Raw genomic sequence first — 19,923 nt, 5'->3', positions numbered from 1 at the left:
TCCATGTCATGGTAGTGTGACTTTCACGTCTCAGTGACTCAGCTGACAAATGTCTTGTGACTGTATTCTGAACAATGGTCAGGAGGGTCAATGAACCATTTTACAAAATAAATAGACAAAGAACAAGACAATGATAGACGCCAGAACAAGACAATGATTATGGCTTTGGGTCGGTTTTATTGAAATTGTTTTACATATAAAACCTTTGTTTTACAGTAAACGTGTTATAGAAGTCAACAAATTCCCAAAACATCAGATAAATAACAACTCATGATTAGCTGTCTGCAGGTCCCTTTGTGTGAATAAAACTTTGGACTTGTTAAGAACTATTAATTACTTGTTGTCATTTACTTGGAGAAATGGAGATATTACAAGGTGACTAAATCTATATTCTAGAGCAGTGTTTCTCAGCCTTTTTAACATAAGGGAAAACTGGAAAAAACTTTCACGTCTTAGGGACCCCCTCCTATAATTACTATATCCTCAGCTCACAGTATATTAGTGGTCAGTGGGAAGAATGCCTATTACATTACTGGCCAGTGGGAAGAATGTCACCCTTATAGATAGCCAAAGAGATCATTGGTGTCACTTAAACTGACCTGAGAAGCACAAACTGCTCATTGCTCAGGGAACCCCTATCAATCTCCGAAGGAACCCTGGAGATTGCTTAATAATAATAAGCAGAACTCATAATTATGAGTAAAAAGGAATGAAAAAGTTTCACAAATACTACACATTCCCCTATAAGTACATTTTGGTTTCTTATTTGTGTAACCGCACAGACTTTTAATATACATATTGGCAGTAATTAAATTGCACCTTTTTTGTCCCATAACCAGATTTTCATTCCATTCAAGTCAATGGAAATAGTTTGGAGGCCCGAGTATTTGTATGCAACCTAAAAGCAGGCCATGTGCAGGTCAGGCTCATCTCTGAAGAAGTTCAGAAGCGTCTCAAAATGATCTTAAAGCAACCCAATTAAAGAAGCCCATACTCAACTTGTAAGGTCTCACTACAAAGGCTTGTGTTAGTTACATGGATCTCGCTGCTATAATTCTGGATTCTGTTTCAGCCAACCTTTGTGCATTCCAGATCTGTCTAAAGTATTCTTCATATCATAACATAAATAGAAAATGCAATGGATTCTGGAATCTAAATGGCTGCAGTAGGTGTGCAGACTCAGCAGAGATTCCACATACAGACCCTTGGGGATATAAGAGACCATAAGGTCGTTAAACTCTCCGGCATCTACCAATCATTTAAATATCAAGTTTGGGTAAACTGATTCTTTAAAGAGACCCTGTCACCATTCATTTCAACAACAATCTTCCCATATATCTGTAAATTAACCCCATGCATTAGACATTGATAAGCTGTGAGACTGCTGCTGGGTATCTCCATCTTAGATGTCAGCAGCCCCAGCAGACTCAAAGCTAACAACAAAGCTGTATAGTATTTCTCTTTATTTTTTCCCAGCTGCTACATAAAAGGTTATGTAGGCAAGTGAAAGGAGGGGCAGAGGTGATGGACCAGTACAGACAGCTAGGAGACCCTCCCAGAAAGTGGAGAGGGCTATGCCCTGCAAGGAGGAACGAGACTGTGTTAGGGAATTAAGATAAATAAGATTCCTAGCAAGTTCAGAGGCACATTGCAAATGAAAGGTAAAGAATGAATTTAAATACTCAATATGATCTGTAGTTTACAAGAAGTATTTTAGGTTGGCGACGGCCTTTTGAAGGGAAGAGAATTATAGTTGGAGGGGATACACACAGCACATTTGGAGCCTATTGCCCATCTGATTGAGGTCCCTCTGTTCATATTGTCAGTCTCATTATTTGAACAAGCACGGTGTATAGAAGCACCGGGTGCAAGTAACCAAGCAGCGCTATCTGCTAATATCTTTCATTTGTTTCAGTTCTCCTTTAGTGTTCTGAAGTCACATTGTATGAAAAGCCTCCATTGGGATCCAAGGCATCTCTGACATCTGCAGGTCCATGCCAGAATTCTGCACAGAGGCTTCAGACGGTGCAGAGTTTCCAACGTCAAAACTAAATATGACGAATCCGCTAAACAATTCCTAACTGGGCTTTGCACTTTACAAGAATCTCCCTTCGGTCTATTTGAACTGTGGGCCAGGCTGTGTCCTGCTGCCATGAAACTGAGAGAAATGGAAGAATTTAGGAACGTATTTCCTGATTGCAGAACAGGAAATGAAGGATCAGAACAATACAAGTTTGATGACAGGAGCAGCAATAGATTCTGGGATTATGACAAACACGGTGTGATGCCTAATACAGGTTGCTTTATAGTTCACTTACATTGTGTGCGTGAAAAAAAAATTTAACATCATGGCACATTGTCACCTCCGGTCCATCAGTTGCCACCACAGCAGTAGATAAGTGGTGCACATTATTGCACGGTGCCCGCATCATGTCTGTATTTAAAGCATCACTCCGATTACTCATTAGTAAGTGTTTTGTTATCCTCTCCAGTTTTGGATCCGCTTCTGATGAGTTTTTTTGTAGAGCTGGCGAGGCGGGCATAACTCTCGGGATTGTAGTCCATACGGGGTTTGTCCGAGGAAAGTAGCGGCACAGCATCCTGTGTGGTGTGCAGGAGAAGAGGCGGGCGGCGCATGCTGTCTCCTTGTCTCAGGGTGTCCGGGAGGCTCTTTCTTTTGGTCTCGGGTAACAGGAGAAGGCTGAGGACAGACAGGATACAGAAGGATGACAGGACAACATGGAACAAGAAGAAGCCGGACTTCTGCTGGAGGTTGATGATGGGAAGGGCAGCTCGTCCCAACATGCTAATTCCCAGAATTACACCCAGGCCGGAGCCCCTATACAATGACAAAAGGCAACAGGAAAAGGTTAATCATTCCAACAACTATAAAATCAGTATTATCTCCTGCTTTGTAAAAGTCGTGTCTTATTATTATTTTATACATTAAGAAGAAAAACAGCTCCCTCAGTATAAACACACAGGTGATCTAGGAGGTGTATCATGCTGCTTGTGGGTAGGACTTTGGGTTTTACATATATATATATTTATTTATTTCACAGGAGTTCATTCTTGCTCACCGGATGACCGTTGGCAGCACCTCGCTAGCATAGAAGACGCTTAGCATAACCACAGCATGGGCACAGAGTGAGCCGAGGACAGAAATCGCTATGAAGACTGCAGAGAAGAGGTCTAAGGAGGAAAAATGGAAATCAGTTACCAATAAAGAATTTGTATGCAGAACACAAAAACTTAGGACAGGAGAGGTACATACACTGTGTGAGCGCCAGGAGCAGAAGAGAGCAAAAACCAGTCAGTATGGTGCAGAGCAGGAGAACGGCACGGCGTCCCCAGTGGTTTACGGTGATACAGAGGAATACACAGGCCAAAGCTTCACTGCCAACCTGCAGGAAATATGGCACTGAGCCACCAAGAGCTGTGAGATTCTGAGCAAAGCACGGCCTGATACCGCAGCCGATGAACCTGTGAATAGAATGAGGGTATAAAAGTTCTTATTTTAGCTTCAGGAAGTTGAAAAGTTTTCTGGTCTTTTACTATGTGTGTTGTATGGTTTAGCCTTTAACGCCTTCTTGCCCATTTGCAATCTGTACATGACCATTTAAAATGTAATGTAAAAATTCATTATGCACACAAAATAATCATACAGCCATGATCAAGTTAACCGATACACACAGACGCTCCTAGAGATGGGCCTCAATGACCTCAATGTTACATGTTTCAGTGTTCTGAACAATAAAATGTCTTATAAATAACCAGGACGAGTCAAATATTATCCAGGATCTGTTCTGTTTCACTCTGATGATTTTCCCCTTAATTTTTACAGACATTTTTGGAAAACCCTGGATAATTTTTATGCAGAAATAAAAGAGGAGGTGAAGCCATAAGAGATCCTGGTTTGATTATCTTGTACAAAAAGCAAATTCACAGATTGTGAATTCCCTGAGCCTAGGAACTCACCTGGCCCCGCTTGCGGGTGCACCGGCCAGAGCCGCAGACCCCAAAAATTTTCTTGCAGACCACCCGCTTTAGGCTATGTACACACGTCAAATGATTCTCGCCTGATAATTGGCTCAGGGCTGATATTATAAAAAGATCCTTTCCAATGACAAATATTGCACATGTCAATGCAGTTATCCGGTCATTAAAAAGATTGAATGAATCAGATTGAATGATCAGTGGTAGAAAACCTGATGTGTGTAGGGTCAGTATGATAGCAGTCTGCAAAAAACAGAAGTTACCATTAAGATAGATTAGGATGGGGGGGGGGGTGTTACTTACGTTGTAAAGCCAAGAATCAGAGCATTCCGCCAAATTAAACGAGTCTTGAAAACACTGCACATACTGTAATACCGCGGCCGAGGAAAACCCTCCCACAATGAGTCTATTTCTGTAGAAATACACAATGCATTAATGAGAAACTGAAAACAAAGAAGTTTTGTATGAGTGATATTTAGTTAGCTGTCTCTGTCAATAGATTTATTAAAGCTCTCCAAGAAGATAAACTATCATTGGATAATACAGCAAACCTGGTTTTACGGATTACCCAGGTTAACCTTTATAGTCTATCTTTTCCAGTCTTGGAAAGCTTTATTAAATCATTGTGTCTTCCAGGTGTCACCAGTGAAGGGATGACTGTGCTTCCTGTAAAGTGTTCTCCTATTAGGTAACATGGAAAGCGCAGCCTGTTCTAGCTTTAAGGGCCCATCCTCACAATAAGGCAATATACTGCAATGTCCATGTTGAGGATTAAACTAAAAGTCAGCACATCCCTGTGTGGGAAAAAAAGGTCCTCCTGCATATTTGTGAATCACACAACCTTACCATGTGCTGTAGCACAGCTGTGATATAGAGATGATTTGGGACACTGTTGAAAATAAATGCCTGATACGCGAACATATGTGAATGATTTTTACTGCATGGTGTAAATGAGACATGCGTCATTAAACAAACCTATCTATGGTCTGGATCTGCAACACTTCAGTTAGAGCTTCATAAGAAAGTCCTACCAGTAAGAATGCAAGAATTCGAGACGTGCAGCAGTAGCCTGGTGAAAAATGTGCCTCAGGTTTGAATGTTTTGCTCACTTATCTTCCCCTGAATACTTTTATTCCATAAGTTTTCTATAAAAACAAGTTCACAAATGTACTACTCATGTCTGTCCTCACAGGTTTCCTTTGCGATAAAACGGAGTACATGCAACCTAACACAGGAAGGAAACAAATCTAATAACATTCTAGACAAACATACAGTAAAAGCAGCAACTGCTGTCCCCTATTACAGCTTGAGAGGGCGCTATAACCTTGTGTTATCTATCACCCCTGAAGAAGATTGCTCTTACCTGTAAACAAGCTGTCCTGACCAGACAGATCCTCCCGCGTGTCCACTCCATTAGCTCTGGAGAACAGATAAAGCTCTGCTTTTAACTTATTCACCTGTTGTGTGGCCATGAGCCAGCGAGGGGATTCTGGGAAAAGCAATCTGAAGCTGTGAACAAACAGAAAAAGTTAACAAGTTGTACCAGGATTTTTTTGACTTCCTCTGGGCCAACTATGTCCATAGGGTTTTATATCTGGGATATGTTTATTTCCCTAGTGGTTGGACTTGATGGACTTATGTCTTTTTTCAACCTGACTTACTATATGACTATATGTAATGAGAGTGGAGTAGAGCAGAGACAACCATCCTGGGCCACTGTGTCATCATCCTCTCTGACATAGATAAAAGATTCTCCTGGATCAAGTGAATGCATGGCAGTACATTTTCACAAACCAGGATATGTTTGTTTTTTCTATAGCCCTGATGAAGGGAGAGATGTGTCCCGAAACATGTTGAATGTTCTCATATCACACCCTGCACCATGTGCTCCTTAATTGCATTTTTGGGTACATTTGTCTGGATTTTAGAAAAGAAAGCTTTTTAAAATAATTCTTTATTTACTTACCACCAGTAGCCCATTAATAAGGCTAACATGCCAGTTACCGCCCCCTGTAGGATCTTCCAGTCACTACACAGAAGTGCCAGGCCTGGAAGTAGTAGCTCTCCACCCAGCCAGAAAAAGCCAGCGATCATTGTTATCATTAGTCGGCGACCAGGCAGGCAAAGCTCCAATCCTGAGATAAGAAGAAAGCAGATGGCAGCGGGTTATACACGAGTATGAAAGTTGGCAATTAAATTCTTCTATTACACTGAACCAGCCAGGTTAGTGAGAAGGTAGGTGGCCATGGACAGCGTGTTACAGAAGGCACACTATGACAGCCATTGGCATTTCACATTGAGGTTCTTGGTAAGTATTAGGACTGACTGGCTATTGTTCCCTATGGCACAGAGGTAAATGTCACCTACCTGAATTTCCTTACAGCCAGGACCAGCTTGTAAGAAAGAAAAGAGAGAAGCATATGACAAAGATACTGGTGTAGCCATAGCCTGAAATGCTCTGATTTTGCAAAGCTCACCCCACTAAACTTTCTAATACCTTCCATTGGCTTCCCATCATTCTGTTTCATTATTCTTCCCATCCATTCACCCACTGAAGCAACGAATCAAAGTCCCATCTTCAAGTTTAGGACCCCCCCAAATGACAGTGCTGGGTGCTCCACTGGCCAATCACCAACACCCGTACTGCTCCTTATTGAAGTGATAGGTAAGTCACTTTGCTTCCCCAGGTGAATGGAGCAGCAGAGGAGCAAGAAGAATTATTGTGAACTTGTTGCTGCAGGGAGTTACCAAAGGTGTGCAAATTCCAGAAAGTCAATGAAGTATTCCCACCATACACTGTGGTAGCTTTATAGAGAAGGGAGCCAGTGTTGCATTATGGGATACATCGGAGGTGATCACCTGTTTCTTAGTGATATATATAAAGATACAGAATGTGCTATTTCCTATTCAACCAAAGTTATTTTGTGCACATTGACACAGGAACCCCAGCCAATCAAATGGAGTAGTCAAAACCAATGGTTTGCATTCCACCCATTTCTGTGGCTGCATGGGGGGGGGGGGGATAGTTCAAGCATACGCAGCTGTGGCTACAATGGAGCTCTATGGAATCCAACCGAAGTGAATATTCCTCTACCACCAAGAATTCACATCAAATCATCATATGATTATTTATGTTTAATGGCAGGCAGTCTAGTTAAAGAGAAGCCCCATATGCCATGCACAGTCACATGGCCACAATGTCATTTTATTTTAAATTAGATTTAATAGCATTTTAAGGTTCTCCTGGGAAAGATTTTGATTGGTCAGCAAAAATTTAGGATCACTGAGTTTTTATTATAAGCTAACCTGATATAAGGATTTGTCATGCTGGACATGTAAGCAGAACTGATTATATATTTCTCTTTTCCCTATCGTATACACCTGTTATGTATTTATTTAAAATTACAAAAATTACAAAAAGAATATAAAAATCACACACATGAAAATCATCTCTCAATGCGATTAGCCACATTGAGAAATTTTTTCATTTTTGATCTTTAAAGCTCCCTAGGAGTTAAATAGTAACTTTGTCAAGCATCCTGCCACTATATCCTATGCTCCGTCTCCCCGCCCCGCACTTCACATCTCCGTCACAAAGTTCTAGCGTACACGGCACCCACCCAAAGCAAACACCAAGAGTCAGCATGGGGAGGGGGAGTGAGTCCAGCTCACTACTTTCCTCTGGTACATTAAACAAATGATCACACTCACTGGCTATGTACAGCGACAGGAAGATCCCGGCCAGAGCAGCTCCAAAGCCAGCCTGGAGGGGGAGGAAGCTGAGGAATCCTGGGGAGAAACACAAAGCTACTCCAAGCGGCAGTGCTCCCACCAGGGCGCTGATGAATGCACTGCGCCGGCCAAACCTGCAAAAAAAATAAATAAAAACAGAAAAGCAAGTGAGAAATACAGCAAGAAAAATACAACATTTATATCAATCTGTCCTACAAATAATCCTTCTTAAGTTTTTTTTTCCTGGAATTCCCAATGATGAGTTTACATAAGTCGTGCAGTGACACCTACTGGTAAAAATTGGAATTGCCATGTGGCATTGAAATGCAATGATTTCTTAGGAGAACCATTGTATTTTTTATATCAGTCCTGTGCACCCCTCCACACCTATGTGAGCTTGTTAGACATCCTAATAAAACCTTTTCAGTAACTTCATGACAAAGCCAGCACCATAACAATTTAATGTAATGAGTGTGAAGGAATCAAATGTCCTGCACAGATCCAGCGACCTCAACCCTACTGATCGCCTTTGGGATGAGTTGAAATGCCAGCCAGGGTTTCTCACCCACCATCAGTACCTGGCCACACAAATGATGTTTTTGGATGAAGGGGTGCAGATTCCCAAAGACGTCCTCCAATTAAGAGAGATGAAGGAGGGAGGCCAATTCCGTATTAATGGCAATAGCTGTAAAATGAGAAGTCCAACAAGCTTATATAGGGGGAATGACCAGGAGGTGGGGTGGGGGCACACACATATGGGAATTCTATTAAAATTCAACCAGGCTGCCATCGTTGGACTTCTGAAAAATTCCTGCCACCTGACCAATCACCAGATAAGCCAGGCAACTTGGATCTTTAGGAAGTTATCAATGCCAACTATCAGATTGCCCTCAGGACAGGTTTCTTTGGCACCCGTTATCAGCAGGGCGTATGGTGCACATGGGCTAATGTATATCTATTCATGAGCATGGGCTGCCAATGTACCCCTGTAGCACGTTGGTCAGTGGCACTACATGGTAGTACAATACAATACATTGAGGTGCGCCAGGGTGCCATTCACAATCAATGGCATTGCAGCACACCAGCTCCTCCAATTGTTTGGTGTGAATGGGCCCCTACAAAGAATAAGATCCTATAAATGATCACAAATGGAGTAAAATAGTCCCACTTACCTGTCACAGATGCTGCCAAATATGATGTAACCTAACAGCCAGCCAATCAGGTAGAAGATCTGAGCCAGGGACACCTTCCATTCATTATCACACACCAGGTCCCACTGATAATAGAAAATCAAGACACCTTGTATGAACATAGCCACTCCCACTGCGCCTGTCACCCACAAAAAAATAACAATGACAAAGAGTCAACTTTTTTAGGTATGTTTATCCTTTCTTTATATCTAATATATGGTGAAAGGTTCCCAGAGCTAACAATGCTGGATCAATAAAAAAATATCAGAGAAAACAGTCTGATAAGTGACTGGGACAGGTCATCCAGTAAGTTTGTAAATTGAAGCTTAAGCTATTGAGGTCTGTAATATACATGATTTTTTTATTCCAAAAAAGGAGCGAAATGAAAAAAGGGTGCCACCTGGTGACCAAAAGGGTGAATGCTAAGTACTGATATGCAATATTTAATATGATTATTATTATTATTATTATTATTATTATTAATATTATTAATAAACAGGATTTATTTAGTGCAAATCTATTATGCAAAGGTGTCATGATCCAAGCTTTAGATGCCTAAAGTGCACCTGTCAGAGTACAGTGCAGGCTGCCACTACCACTGGGGGTGCCCTACCTGGAGCACTGAAATAATATCTGCTTTCTAAAAATACATTTGAAATACAAAAAACTTCGATTTGCAGCACGATCAGTATTTTCAAAAATGGAAATCATTCTCAGCTGAGTTCAATGAGGATAGAAAATTACAGTCACATGTGGATGAATCTAAAAATAACGTGACATTGGATGACATGGGGCAGGGATGATGAGCACCCCCCCTACACCTTACACGCCTATCTAATCCCACATTGTCCTCGTATACAGGGCTGCGGCATGCTGTGTCCCGTGCTGCTATCTTGGTCCGGCTGTCACTTACCCCTGCTCATGCTGTGTGCACATGTGTGACATCCCCTGGCTCAGGGTGGATTATCCTGAAGCCCCCTTGGAGTTCAGTGACACACAACCCCGGGGGCTGCAGGACAATGTACCGCACATGCACAGCGGGTTCCATCTGTGGGCTACGTCATCTTTGCAGGAGGCATGCAGAGGTGCAGGGAGTCACTTTAAAATTGCATTCAGATGTCAAATTTCTGATCTCTATGATCACTTCCAGTGACAGTAAAATGAATGAGCGCCGTACACACAATGCTGTTTAGTTCTATGGGGGGAGGGGGCAGAGCAGGGAGCAGGAGGCTCCCCGCTGCGTCCTCCTCTATAGGAAATGACATTGATCCACCTGTTTAGTGACGTCAGGGGTACCATTGTACGCATGTTAGATTTCCTTGGGTGACAAGAATCTAATAAACGTATGCAGCTTAACACTAACAACTTGTTTTGTGTCTTCACAAGTTTGGCAGATCCGGTCCCCCGTGTTTTCATGTCATGTTTGGCTGTAGCTGGGAATGCCTGAGGCTAGTAAGGTGAGTACAGACATCTGCCACGTGTTAGTGATCCGCCTGATCAAATCTGGCTAAATGTCAAAAACAATTGTCAGGATCACAAAGACTTTACTTGCTGCATGCTTGTTTGTGGTTGGTGATATTCAAGCCAGAGGATGACAGTCAGGGAATATATAAAGAGGAAAACTGCAATGCCAGGCTCAGTATTTGTACAAGGTTTCCATTAAATTGGCCAAATGTTAGATCTGAGCACACAGGCCGGACAGACAGATGCCACAATGTCACAGCTCACCATTCATGTTACAATCTGATCTTTACAGATTAGAATGATATATATAGAATTATAGATTGGCCATAACGATGAGGATTCACCCGCTCTGCCCGATCAATCTGTATATACTCGGGGGGCCGGGCACTACATACGTGTTGATTGTACAATCAGATTGTGTTGTACGGTGTGACGCTAGCCATAGACTCAGCAATCTTATCGATGGGTTGTTCTGGGCCAGACGCTGATTGTATGTCAGATGGCATTGGGTGCCCAGCGCTTGGCATCCAGTACACCATACAAATTTTTTACAGTTTTTGTGCTTTGTATTTCTAATTTTCGCCATTTTTGCCCCCCCCCCCATGGCCAGCTGTGCCCTGTATGGGGGTCTCCTCCCACAATAACCCCACTGACCCCCCAGGTATTTGCCCCCCCCCTATTGCCAGCTGTGCCCTGTATGGGGTCTCCTCTCACAATAACCCCACTGACCCCCCAGGTGCAGGGAGACCCCCAAAACATCTCCATGGCAACCCCCGGGCCTGGTCGGTCTCTCACCTGGGTGATGATGGTTTCCTGCAGCCAGCAGCTCCGGTTCTCCCCGGTAAGGTTCCCACATAATCCCCCCGGCTCTCCCCGGCACCCCGGGCCCCCTCCGGGAAGGTTGTGAGCAGAGAAGGCCACGGCCAGGAGGACATTGGGGAGCCAGGAGGCCGCACATACCAGCCGGGTGTACCGCCCGAAGGCGCCCGCCAAGGGCCACACTCTGCCCTCAAAGTCCATGTGTGAGTCCGGAGAAGACTGAGGAGAAAGCCGGGGAGGAGGGAAGAGAGACCGGGGGAGGATGGAGGGAGGACCGGGGAGGAGAGAGGGCAGAGCCCGGGGCATGGCGGCTCTACAACCTGCAATCAGCACTTCAGTCAGACATAGGGGGTAATAAATTCCAGTAATACCCCAGGACTACAACTCCCAGCATGTCACTGTATGTCTGAAGGACTACAACTCCCAGCACATTCCTGTCACTGTATGTCTGAAGGACTACAACTCCCATCACATTCATGTCACTGTATGTCTGAAGGACTACAACTCCCAGCATGTCACTGTATATCTGAAGGACTACAACTCCCATCACATCCCTGTCACTGTATGTCTGAAGGACCACAACTCCCAGCATGTCACTGTATTGTATAAGTAATTATCCTAGCATGGCACACTGGTGTCCATAGTATTGCTGTATAAGTAATTATCCTAGCATGGCACACTGGTAACCATAATATACCAGCAGAGGTAACTCTCCCAGCACAGCACACGGGTGACCATTTAATCCCATAAAAGTAATTGTCCATACAGGTCATTATATCGTAGGCACCATAATTCCCTGGTAATCATATCGGCATTTCCCACTGGGATATATCCTGTGTCTGCACAACTGCCAGTCTCAGTCTATCTGTGCTGTACCCCTCTTATAAAGAGGGCATCTCTAACCAATATTTGACACACCAGACATTTTATTTGTAGGTATTTTGTTTGGTTTAGTCATTTACCAAAATCTAGTGGAGAGATTACTTTTCCCAGATTCCATGAATAACTAGAAGCAGATTTGGAACATATGCAAGAACCTTTTATTATGGAGCCGTATGCAGCCGTATGAGGGCCCCCAGACAGTCTTCAGCCAGCAGGGGCCCTTGCAGCAACTTGCACAATGCTCGCCTGCAAGTCTGCCCTTAGCTGACAGCATGCACACTCAGTGTAAAGCCTGCACCACAAGCTGTCAACATGCAGATCTGCAAATAGGAGCAAGGAAGGGTACAAAAAGAGAAAAAAGAGAGTGGTAGGGAGAGAGAGAATAATGGCAAAAAGAAGAAGGGGAGATAAGGATAGAGATTGGGGTAGGGATGTGTTGGGGGGGCTGGCCAGTCAATTTTGCACAGGGCCCTGATGATACCATTCATTGCATTGGAACAAGCCCATTTATTAACACATCAAATAAAGTGCAGGCACTGTTTTGTAACCATGAATGGTGTGTAACTGTTCATTGTGTTAAGTTGTATAAAGCACATAAGTGTGATGATAATAATACAATACCTGACATAAAGGAACCAGTATTTATCTTCCAAAATTGTTAGAATACAAAGCATTGCCATACAGGCCATTGAGTAAAGGTGTGAAGGGAGTGGAACCTCTGCTGCATATTTCCTGTCCATGTTCGTGCTGAGACATTATCTGGAAGATTTGTGCTGCCTGGGTCCTTGTTGGGGGGATTCCATCTCCATTCCTGTCCCAGAAAAAGTGGTCACCAGAGCAGGAAATGATGGCTACTGGCAGCAGCACATAAAAGTGAACCTGTAGCCCTGTGTTCTAAAATCTGCCGCCTTTTAAAAAGTATTATCTGGTCATCCCACTGTGAAGGTCTTTTTACAGACACCCTCTGTCATAGGGTGACAACACAGTTTCCCAATGATGCTCCTGTGTTGTCACCTTGTCACAGGGGCTTCCATTGGAGACTACCAGTGGCTGTGGTAATGCACAATACATATGCATAGCCCACTGTTGTCACCCATCTCTGAAAAAGCAATCATCATTAAGGTGCAAGTGGTTGCCTGTTGGTGACAGGAGATCAGTGCAAAGATTTAACAAAGGAAAAAAAGACAACGTAAAAAAGACAAAAACAAGTAAATTAAAAAGGAATCCATTGTTTCATGATGCACAGTGCTTAGCAAAGTAAATGTCTTATAGGGTTTGATTTCTGTAACAATAAACCAGATTTATATACACCTAAGAGGTATCTTATGTAACAACACTGTGCACACTTAAACCAGTTCTGCACTCCGAGATATTGAGGCCAAGGAGTGGTTCTGATTGCTGCTTGCATAATATTTGGTAGCTGGTGCCTAAGCCAAAAACATTTTCTTTTTCACTCTGATAGAAGGTAAATGGTACAAATGTTATGGTGTAGGTTTGTACACGTCGCACTTTACAGCCATCTGCAGAATAATGCCCATAGCATACATATTATACATTGCTGTAATATATACAATACACAAAATGTTTTAGGCCGGTGTGAAATATGCTGTAAAGTAAAAATGCTTTCACTAATGGAATAGTTTATGTAAAATGTATAATGTAAACATTTCTTATGAACTAACAATGCAAAGTGAAGAAATCTAAATCAAATCAATAATTGGTGGGATCACTCTTTGCTTTCAAAACAACATCAATACTTCTAGGTACACTTTGCACACAGTTCAGCAGGTAGGTTGTTCCAAACATCTTGACCAAATTGTAAACTAAGTTTGCAGAAATGCAACAGGAACCTCAACCATGCTTCACTCTTGCCCACAGACACCCATTATCGTACAGCTCTCCAGCCTTTTGTTGAATAAACTGCCTTCTGCTACATCCAAACATTTCAAATCTTGGCTCATCAGTCCACAGCACCAGTTGGCATTTTTCTGCACCCATTTCTCATGTTTTCGCATTCAGTCTCTTTCTCATTTCCACATCGGAGGTACAGTATTTTGGCTGCACTTCTTCCATGAAGACCTTTTCTAGACAGACTTCTCTAAACAATTGATGGGTGTACCTGGGTCCTACAGGTCTCTGTCAGTTATGAGCTGATGGCTCTGCTGAGCATCTTTCCATTTTGAAGGGAAGTAAGCACAATGTGTCTTTTATCTGTCACACAAAGGCTATGTATACACGTCAGATGATTCTCATCCGAATATCGCTTCGGGGCTGGTATAGTTTGAAAATCTGACGTGTGTACAGCGCTCGACCCACTGCATTTATAGATCTGTCCTGGCGGATCCACCAATGATGAACAATCGTAATGGAAGTAAATAGGAAAGAGTGCAGCGGGGTGCCGCTCATTCTCCCCCCTCCCCTTTCCATAGAGCAGAATGGCACTGTATATACGGCGCTCGTTCATGCATCTTTCAGTCTTCTGTCGTTGGAAATGATTGTGAAAGATCCTTTCCAACAACAAAAATCTAACGCGTATACGCAGCCTGTTTCCTTGGCCAACCACTGCATCTATGGTCCTCAACATTGCCCTTTTCTTGTTGCTTCTTCAAAATAACTTGAACAGCACATGTTGTAACCCCAGTCTGCTTGGAAATCTTTGCCTCAGGGAGACCTTGTGATGTGGTATAACTACCTTGTGTCTCGTTGTTTTGTTCAGTCTTGTCATGGAGTATGACCTTTGACATGGAACTGTCCTCCACAACCTCGCCTTGGTAGCATGGCTGTCCCTCACATAGTTTTTACTTCCTGCAGTTGTTTTTATTTCAGTAAAAGACAATCGTTACAACAAAATGATCATACATGGATTATAATCTTACAAAAGTTCCTGACTATGTGCACCTACCTAAAATAATTCATACTGGTTTGAAGGTAAAGGATATTTACACCAAATATTGATTTGATTGAAGGTACAAACAAAATACCCGAAACACATTATATATATATATATATATATATATATATATATAACACAATATATGAAAACCCTTTTACATGAATATGTTGCTATACTGCAAAGCATGTGGTACTGCAAAATGTGTTTTTAAAGGCAAAGTGCAAAGTCATTGTCATAAAACATAATGCACCCCAAATGTGTGAATGTGCTGTTTTAGTAGAAGTAAGCCCATTGGTGGGGGTGAGCTTTTGCTATAATCAGTAAGTATTTTTACCTACCTGCTTCAGGGAAGGCAGGTCCTGGATCCTGTCACCATTTCTTCCACCTCCCCCTGCTATCCGTGCTATCCTTCCAGGTCTCACAGTGATCCTTTTGGGCTATTGGGTGACTTTTGATGGTGTTATGGAGTTGTTCTGCACACTGTTTGGTGCATACACCGTACAATGTGCTCAGGAAACAAAACAAGACTTCCAATAACCTCTATTTCTGGCGACTCTCTTTTTGTTAAACTGTGTTTAATTCTTCTTTAATGTTTTGTGTTTCTCCACATGCTATGTATGTCAGTATCTGACTTTTTCTCTGCACACCCCTCTATACACCCTAGGGAGAGTAAGGGGTAAGTAGCCAATCAGGTGAGCTGCATTGACGCATGTTGACAAGAAACAGGCCTATAGGAGGAACCTTATCATTCTGCTGCTGCTCTTCAATTGTCAGAAAGCTGGGGTGGAAGTGGGACACCAACTGTAGTAGTCGTTTATAATGTCACAGGTTGATATTTCTAATACATTCTACTATACTACAGAAATCTGTTATGGCATTCTTAATGATGATTATTACAGGTAGTCCCCGGGTTACATACGAGATAAGGACTGTAGGGTTGTTCTTAAGTTGAATTTGTATGTAAGTCGCAACAGGTACAATATTTTAATAAATGCAATTAGGACAGATGTTTGCCTCAATATATTATTAGGCAGCGTGTTGTCAGTTACTGTATAAAATCCTCACTGTAAGGGAATCACAAACAATGCAAAAAAAAAAAAAAAAACTTTATGGAGCCTAGACATTCATTAACTTCTGGAACAAGCTGTGCTTTGATATGAAAAAAGAAACAACTGCAGAGTTTGTCTTGGTCATTAAAGAGTTACAAGAGGCTGCAGAGAGCTCAGTCCTTAGGATCACCCACAACCTCAGCTGTGTTTAGCAAAAGATTTCTTCTGCAAGTCATGTGGACTGCCCCCTTCACCCCTCAAGCCTCAGTCCTGCACACAAAGGAGCAGGGAAGCCTTGTTCGTATCTAGGAGTCGTCCATATGTCGGATGTCCGTAACCCGGGGACTACCTGTATATCAAATGAACATTCTTTGATCATCAGAACCCCCCTTCCTCTTCCTGGCCATCAGTAATTTTAGTTGGAGGAGCTCTCACCTCTAGCAATGGCCTTTGTTATTCTACCCACCCTGTAAATCCAGGTAAATAGATTCCTGTGAAAACAAAGCTGATGCAGCATTTTCTTGTTTACTGATCTTATCCTCCTGCACATAGGTACAGGTATGTCATTGCAGCCTATCCTGTTACCAAGATCAGGCTGTGTCTTTTTGAGAATCCTGAAGAATTGGATAACTGGACTATTGGCCCCCAACTGCACAAATCCCCCCCCCCATCAGTAACCAATCAGAGGCTTTGGATATAAATGTATTTTGTCTATAAGATTCAAAGGTTCGCATTGTTCTGATCTGTAACATTGCCATACAACATTATAGGAACATTATTATTATTATTAGGATTTTTATAATGCCAACATATTACGCAGCGCTGTATTTTAAAGTGGGGTTGCAAATGACAGACAGTGACACAGGAGGAGTTGAGGACCCTACCCCGAAGAGCTTACAATCTAGAAGGTGGGGGAAGATCACGATAACATGTGAAGGAAAGTTCTGGATATTAATTTATCTGTTGTGTAAGACCAGAAGTTGACGCAATCAGATATTGTTACCTCTGACATTTATCAAGAAGCTGGATTGTACAAGGAGACTTTCTGAAAAGCACTTACAAAACTCCTCAGCTATACAAATATTAACATTTAGCCTTTGCTGGTTTCAAATTTCAGTATTTGTTCTTCCTATTTACTGACTTAAAGTAATTATTAGGAAATGAAATGCCTTGAGAAGCAACCTTCGTGTGCTGGTGGGAATGCTGCCTGCAATGTACTGCGTGGCCTATATATGTGGGTACAGCTGGCATATGGAGATACTACCATTGCAAATGTTTGACTGATATTGCTGTCTCTGATGTACTCGACATCAAAAAACAAAATCATTTTCCCCTGACTTGTACTTCAGATTGGAATGACATACCTTAACTCAATGGTAGTCACTTTGGCTGCTACTATGAGCAAATCAGTGAAGTTTGATGAAGTTTATTAGATCAGTAAATATAATATTTTTAAATGCAAGCAGAGTCACCACCTAAACCATACCTGGTATAAGCCTCTTATGGTCAATTTACAGCAGAGCTGGAGTGTGAGAAAGAAAAAACTTTACAAGGAGTTCCTGTGCTGACAAGGATTAGGCTGTTTTAGACCTCCACACAGCTTCTTGTGTTGCTAGAAACAGACGCCATGGGGGTGGTATGTGGGCCTGATGCCCTGTGGTGCTCACAGCTGGCACTATGCAGCTCCATTGACATTTACTACAAGGCACAACCAATTGGCAGGATCATCATTGCTGTCCTGTTCACTTCACACCGAGCACATGTGATAGAGGTGAAAGTCTGGAGATGACATGGTGAACATCATGCTACCTTCAACATCATCCAGCATGATTGGTTTGGCAGTGGGTCGGTGATTATTTAAAGCAGTTTTTCTCAGCCAGGATTCTTCCAGAGAGCTTCCTTGAGCGATTAGCAATATATGCCTCTCAGGTCAGTTTAACTCACACCAATGATCTATTTGGCTATCTGTAAGGGTGACATTCTTCCTACTGACCACCACACTAATGTATTGTCAGCTGTGCATATAGTATTTATGGCCTATTTCAATAGGCAGATGTTCCTGACCTGAATAATATTTCAAGGGTTCCCCCATGAAAATAAGGTCAAGAAATACTGGTCTAGGGGTGAGGAATATCCTTGGAATTCTGCACAGACCTCCACATGCTAGTTAGATCTTATGTTGATGCATTGGGGCCTCCGTACAACCTGGGCAGATCAGTGCCCAGCCACATGTGCCCATGTGTGTAGGCTGTTCCTGGATGATGAAGGCATTGGTTGTCCTAATGTTTACCAGGCCTGAGATTCCTTGACACAGACCTCCACGTGCTAGTTAGTTCTGCACAGGGGCTCACTGTTGGCTAGGTCCGCCACTGCTGTGACATTAGATATTACGTATTGGTGCATCAGACTCTGCCAAGAAGTGCCACAGACTGTCCAGGGGCTGACTGATGCCCTGAGCCTGGTACAAAAGGAAATCCTACAGGACACCATCTGCATTCTCATCAGAAGCATGACCAGATGTTGTAGGAAGGCCGTACATAGCTCTGAGCCACAATATTCCTCAGGTGACATTTTTGCAAGTTTGATCATTCTGTAATTCAGTTTTTACTTTTATTTTCATTCTAATTTTGAATCCAACTATCGGCGAGTTAATGATTTTGTTTTCCATTGACCCTTCCTATGTCATTTTGTTTTCAGTGAATTATTGATAAGATTTTCAACTTCAGTCAGTATGATCTGACGTGATTTCAGTATTCCCTTAAGGTGAAATTAAAGTCCCACAAATTGGTGACCAGACCAGAATTTATTGCAGAAAGGGACAGACAGCCAAGATGATAAAGATCAGGATAGGAAGGATGGAAAGAAAGGAGAAGATGGTGGCATTCACGACAGAGCAGGGACAGGCGAGTATTACCTGGATTTAGTTCCTCTTTAATTTTCTGAGCAGTGTGTATGTATATATCACATTTACTGCATAACCAGTTCATTGTGCAGTACATACTATGGAATGTATTTCAGCTTCACAGGAGCTAATACAAACACTTGCAGCTACTCACTAATGCTGCCCTTTATGACAAGAGAAGACTTGTAGAACAAGAATTTCATCTTAAAAAGCTGCTTTCTCAAGCCCCGACTTCACAATGGGGGACCCTCAGGGGAACGGAACCTGGGGAGGTAAGTGTGGAATATGGAGTTAGGCTTTACGAGAGCCTGTTACCATTCATATTAACAAATCCCTTTAAATTAAATGTGCATTTCACATGTTTCATGATATTTACTGATAAAAACATCCTATGTCTAGATATTCAAAAGTCTGCACAGACTTCCTAAATGTGGTGCTGGCATCCCTTGTACAGTGAAAGCTTTCTCTCCCCATAGTGCTTCTTCCTCCAAGCTAGGTTACATGGGGGATTAAGGGAGGTGAGGCAGAGCTAGAACACTCAATGTACATTTTTTGATATATATATATATATATATATATATATATATTTATAGCAAATAAGTATGCAGGATGACAGTCAAAAATTCCGCCATTGATAATCCGGTTCCTTCAAATTTCCGGCATGGATTTCGGAGCGCATTTTCAAATTTACACTTTTTCTGGAGGTACCGTTTTCTTGAATGTGCTTTCCTGCTCATTCCTTCTCATTTATTTGCTGCTGTATAGCCCCATTATGGATTCAGCATCCATTTAAAGGACTGTACAGGTAGTCATTTTCTGTTAAATATATATGCAATATATAACCATAAAAAATCCAGAATTTTCAAAAATCCGGCACTCTCCAGGTCCGGAGGTTGCCAGATTTTTTAATGTCAACCAGTATTATAAGTCCGCTACACTAAAGGAATATAAGCTGTTCACAAAGCTAAGTGATATATTCCCCTGCAAGGGATGTTT

General features: G+C 42.3%; 1 protein-coding gene across 1 annotated transcript; it reads right to left on the bottom strand.

Annotated features, from left to right (window-relative positions):
* Nucleotides 1–157: 157 nt before the first annotated feature.
* SLC22A31 (solute carrier family 22 member 31) lies at nucleotides 158–11,432 on the bottom strand. Its single transcript, XM_072422628.1, has 9 exons — nucleotides 11,178–11,432; nucleotides 8,901–9,004; nucleotides 7,708–7,862; nucleotides 5,963–6,131; nucleotides 5,360–5,505; nucleotides 4,300–4,408; nucleotides 3,275–3,483; nucleotides 3,081–3,192; nucleotides 158–2,839 (listed from the first exon to the last, which is right to left on the bottom strand). The coding sequence occupies exons 1-9, from the start codon at nucleotides 11,400–11,402 to the stop codon at nucleotides 2,458–2,460; spliced, it is 1,611 nt and encodes a 536-aa protein (XP_072278729.1). The 5' UTR covers nucleotides 11,403–11,432; the 3' UTR covers nucleotides 158–2,457.
* Nucleotides 11,433–19,923: the final 8,491 nt, after the last annotated feature.

The sequence above is a fragment of the Pyxicephalus adspersus genome, chromosome 9 (genome assembly GCF_032062135.1).
Source record: "Pyxicephalus adspersus chromosome 9, UCB_Pads_2.0, whole genome shotgun sequence".
NCBI classification, from domain to species: Eukaryota; Metazoa; Chordata; class Amphibia; order Anura; family Pyxicephalidae; genus Pyxicephalus; species Pyxicephalus adspersus.
Note: the sequence above shows the minus strand (reverse complement) of the source record. Positions and strands in the feature narration are given on the sequence as shown.

What these genes read in the sequence shown, in the direction of transcription:
- SLC22A31 (XM_072422628.1), bottom strand. Translation starts at nt 11,402, where the DNA reads ATGGACTTTGAGGGCAGAGTGTGGCCCTTGGCGGGCGCCTTCGGGCGG. An exon ending in AGGAAACCATCATCACCCAG is followed by an intron (nt 9,005 to 11,177) that starts GTGAGAGACCGA and finishes TTCTATTATCAG; the next exon opens with TGGGACCTGGTGTGTGATAA. An exon ending in GCTCCTGGCGCTCACACAGT is followed by an intron (nt 3,193 to 3,274) that starts GTATGTACCTCT and finishes TTTCCTCCTTAG; the next exon opens with ACCTCTTCTCTGCAGTCTTC.